Genomic DNA, 3,418 nt, shown 5'->3' with positions numbered 1-3,418 from the left:
AACGGATGCGAGGGATGCCATCAATCAAATTGATCTGATATAAATCTGAAATTTGCTCATCTAATTTGTTGAAACAACAACGCTCATCTACATTAATTATATATAATGATTTTTCTTTTCACATTCTGATGGGTTTAATCAAATTTTAATGGGTCATTTAGTGTTTTGCTTAATATTTTCAGATTAATGTTTTAACGATGCACTCTTTACATGATTTAGTGTATTAAAAAGAGATTTTTTTTTAATACTGATTTAAAACTCAAAATTAAAAAAAAAAATTCAATCATGTAACAAGCCCTTTAAGATTAATTATTCAATGCTCTAGACCTCATTGTCAAATGGAATTTTCTTAATATACAATGCCCGACCAAAAATATAAAAGGGCATGCTCACAAAAAGATTGTTCCACCTATTTATTTTTCCTTTGACTTGGTAATAAAAAGCATGCCAACCTCCACATGCCAGATTTGGCAGCTACTCGAGTAGCCAAAAAAATGTCTTCCCCATTTCTAGTTTCAATCTTCAATTTCATGTTTCTTGTCCAAACCACCTCTTAAAGATAGGTGGAAAATGATATGGAGAAATGGGGGAATAAAATTAATTAAGGGAAAAGAAAACTAAACATTCTATAGAGAACATCAATATTTAAGCAAAATATAAATTTTAAGAAGATTGCATTGTAGATCCTAAAATCTGGCAATGAAAGAAATTTTTTAACAAAATTTCTTGTCTAGACAATCTTCACATCATACTAAATGTGAAAAGAAAGAAGGCAAAATGTTCATGAATCAGAGACTAGAAGAGAATCCCAAATCATGTCCATGTCCAGGGAAGGCATTCTACTTAACTGGACGGCTTCAGCATCAGATGCTACAAACTCTTGACATTTCTGGTTCTCGTGAATCACTTCGTGACATCCAGTTTTGCCTTCCAACTCAAATTGCAACTCTTCTCTTGCTGTGTTTTGGCTCAAACCTTTGGGTTTTGTAGCATTCGTGTCATGTATAATCTTATCTGGTGATGTTGGTGGTAGATCATCACTGTGCTTCTTTTGAACAGAAATATTGTTGCCTTGTGATATTGCTAATTGTAACTTTGCTTCAAGAAGGGAAGCTGTGGTTCCATTCAATGAATTGGCCTTAAGTTGATGCTTAAGATCTGGGAAATTCAAATGCGCATAATCTCCTCGTAACATGTAAGCTGCCGTGTCATAAGCAATGGCAGCTTCTTCTGCTGTGTTGAAAGTCCCTAACCAAACCCTCGTCCGGTTTCGCGGTAACCTAATCTCTGTAACCCATTTGCCCCAGTGCCTTTGCCTCACTCCTCTAAACAGCTTTCCCGGCGATGTTGAAGCTGATGAAAATGAAAGCTTTTGATGCTGGTTCTGCAATCTTCGACCGGTGTATTTCATCGGCTGTGTGGTCGTAGTTCTAAGCCAATAGTCATTAAATCCATTAATAGAATAGTTCGCCATGGTTTGATTTATTTTGAGCCAATCATTACTTGGTTGGAAATGAATTTGGCCTAGTTGAGGCATGGAGAATGAAGTGTTTGGAAATAATGACATAGGCTCACATCTTTGATCCTTGCCAAGCTGACCGACAGCTTGTTTGGGCTTTGATCCTTGCCAAGTTGTTTGAAAACTTGTTTGGATGAAAGCTTCTGGTTCCTGAAAAAACAAGGTCAAATTTGGAAATTTTGATGTGTTTGATAAGGAGGATGGAGAGGGAGGTTCAGATACTTGAGCTTGGTTATTTAGTGCTGGACAATATTCCGAGAAATTCACAGGATTAATGGAGCTTTCTTTGACAATATGGTCAGATATTGAACCTCCAGGAGAATTGATAGAATACAATCCTGACATAAAACAACTTTCATGATTTTGTTTGGAATAATCCTGTCTGCCAAATCCAGGGATGTTACCCACTAAATTGGTACCTGAAACCAGAACGTCTGCCGAAGAACTCGATTCCGAACTCGAAAACAATCTTTCGGGTGACGATTGTGATGGCGATTTCGTGCCATTATTTCCATCATCGACATGACAAGTAGCCCCAGCTAGAGCACCCCAAATGGTGGGATCACCAAAATACCTTGATCCTGTTGCCATTCCATGAAAACTACTATGAGCTGCCAATTCCGTGTGCATAAAGGTTTCCATTTTAGGAAACTGATCCTCCATACCAACAGCAACTATTTTCTGTTTGAATAAAAAACACAGAGATAGAGAAATGATGTAAATGAAGCCACCCCGTTATATATATTTATGCTAAAGCAACCATCATGTGAGACTGTTACAGGGTATTTAATTAAGTATTTGTTGGACAACAATATCAATAATATCTTTTAATCTCTTCACCGTAGTAATTTAAGTTTTATGATTGAAATTGTTTTTTTATTATATTAAATTTAAATCTCATTATTTTTATTTTATTTGATAAAATTAATCATAAAAAGGTGTGGGTATATATAAGTTTTAAATTTAAATTAAAGATTTTCACTTAAAAAAATATATTAGAAGATAATATAAATCATGTATATATTAGGATCTCATCTAATAAATTAAGTTGTTGGATTGAATTGATGTTTTGATATGGTATCAGAATCTTACTGATCAAACAATTAAAAGTTTAAATTTCACTACTCTTATTTTTTTAATTGAAATTAATTAATAATATAAAATAGTGCAAATCTATTTAAGTTTCAAGTTCAAAGAATTTTTATCTTAAAAAATAATATAAATTTTATATTAAAATCTTCTCATCTAATTATATAAACTTTTAAATTATATATATATATATTACTATCATAGCCATTATTAATTTTTACAAAAGGGAAGGGAAGTTATCGGACTGGTTCAAATCTGAGCTTGTTAAAGAAAGGAATAAGCTCCCCACCTACCATTTCGTGCTCTCCATTTCAAAATGTTTTGTCAATATCCAATCAAAGCCTGACAGCTTCGTGTTGCTTGTTGAAAAATGAAGAAGCTCAACTCCTTCCATTTTCGAGCTTTCCATTTCAAAATGTTGTCAATATCCAATCAAAACCTGACAGCTCAGTGTTGCTTGCTTACCTCTCTTCATGGGTTCATGCATGGGATGGATGAATATTCTTACATGAGACTGACGTCTTCAAAGGGCTGGCCTTAAACCCCTATTGGCATTAATTTGATGGCATAGTTGTTAGTGTATTTTTTTAGCAAAGATCATGTGATTTTCTCATTCACCCACATGTTATATCTCCCCCTTTTTACTTTCTCCTCATGGGATTTTAAAGTGGGATTTGTGCTAATTGTTAAACAAGGAACTAATTAACTCTTATAATTGATACTAATTTAAATTAGGCAAAAGATAAAACAAATATTTGATGCATAAATCAGCTAGCTCGTTGCGTAGTCTAATCTTTATGGATTAAAAAA

At 33.8% G+C, this 3,418-nt stretch overlaps 1 protein-coding gene across 1 annotated transcript; it reads right to left on the bottom strand.

Annotated features, from left to right (window-relative positions):
• Window positions 1-576: 576 nt before the first annotated feature.
• On the bottom strand, window positions 577-2,239 carry LOC105140489 (ethylene-responsive transcription factor ERF062-like). The gene has a single exon (XM_011047348.1). The coding sequence runs from the start codon at window positions 2,180-2,182 to the stop codon at window positions 782-784; it is 1,401 nt and encodes a 466-aa protein (XP_011045650.1). The 5' UTR covers window positions 2,183-2,239; the 3' UTR covers window positions 577-781.
• Window positions 2,240-3,418: the final 1,179 nt, after the last annotated feature.

The sequence above is a fragment of the Populus euphratica genome, unplaced genomic scaffold (genome assembly GCF_000495115.2).
Source record: "Populus euphratica unplaced genomic scaffold, PopEup_1.0 scaffold274.1, whole genome shotgun sequence".
Classification (NCBI taxonomy): Eukaryota; Viridiplantae; Streptophyta; class Magnoliopsida; order Malpighiales; family Salicaceae; genus Populus; species Populus euphratica.
This window is presented reverse-complemented; position numbering and strand designations above follow the sequence as displayed.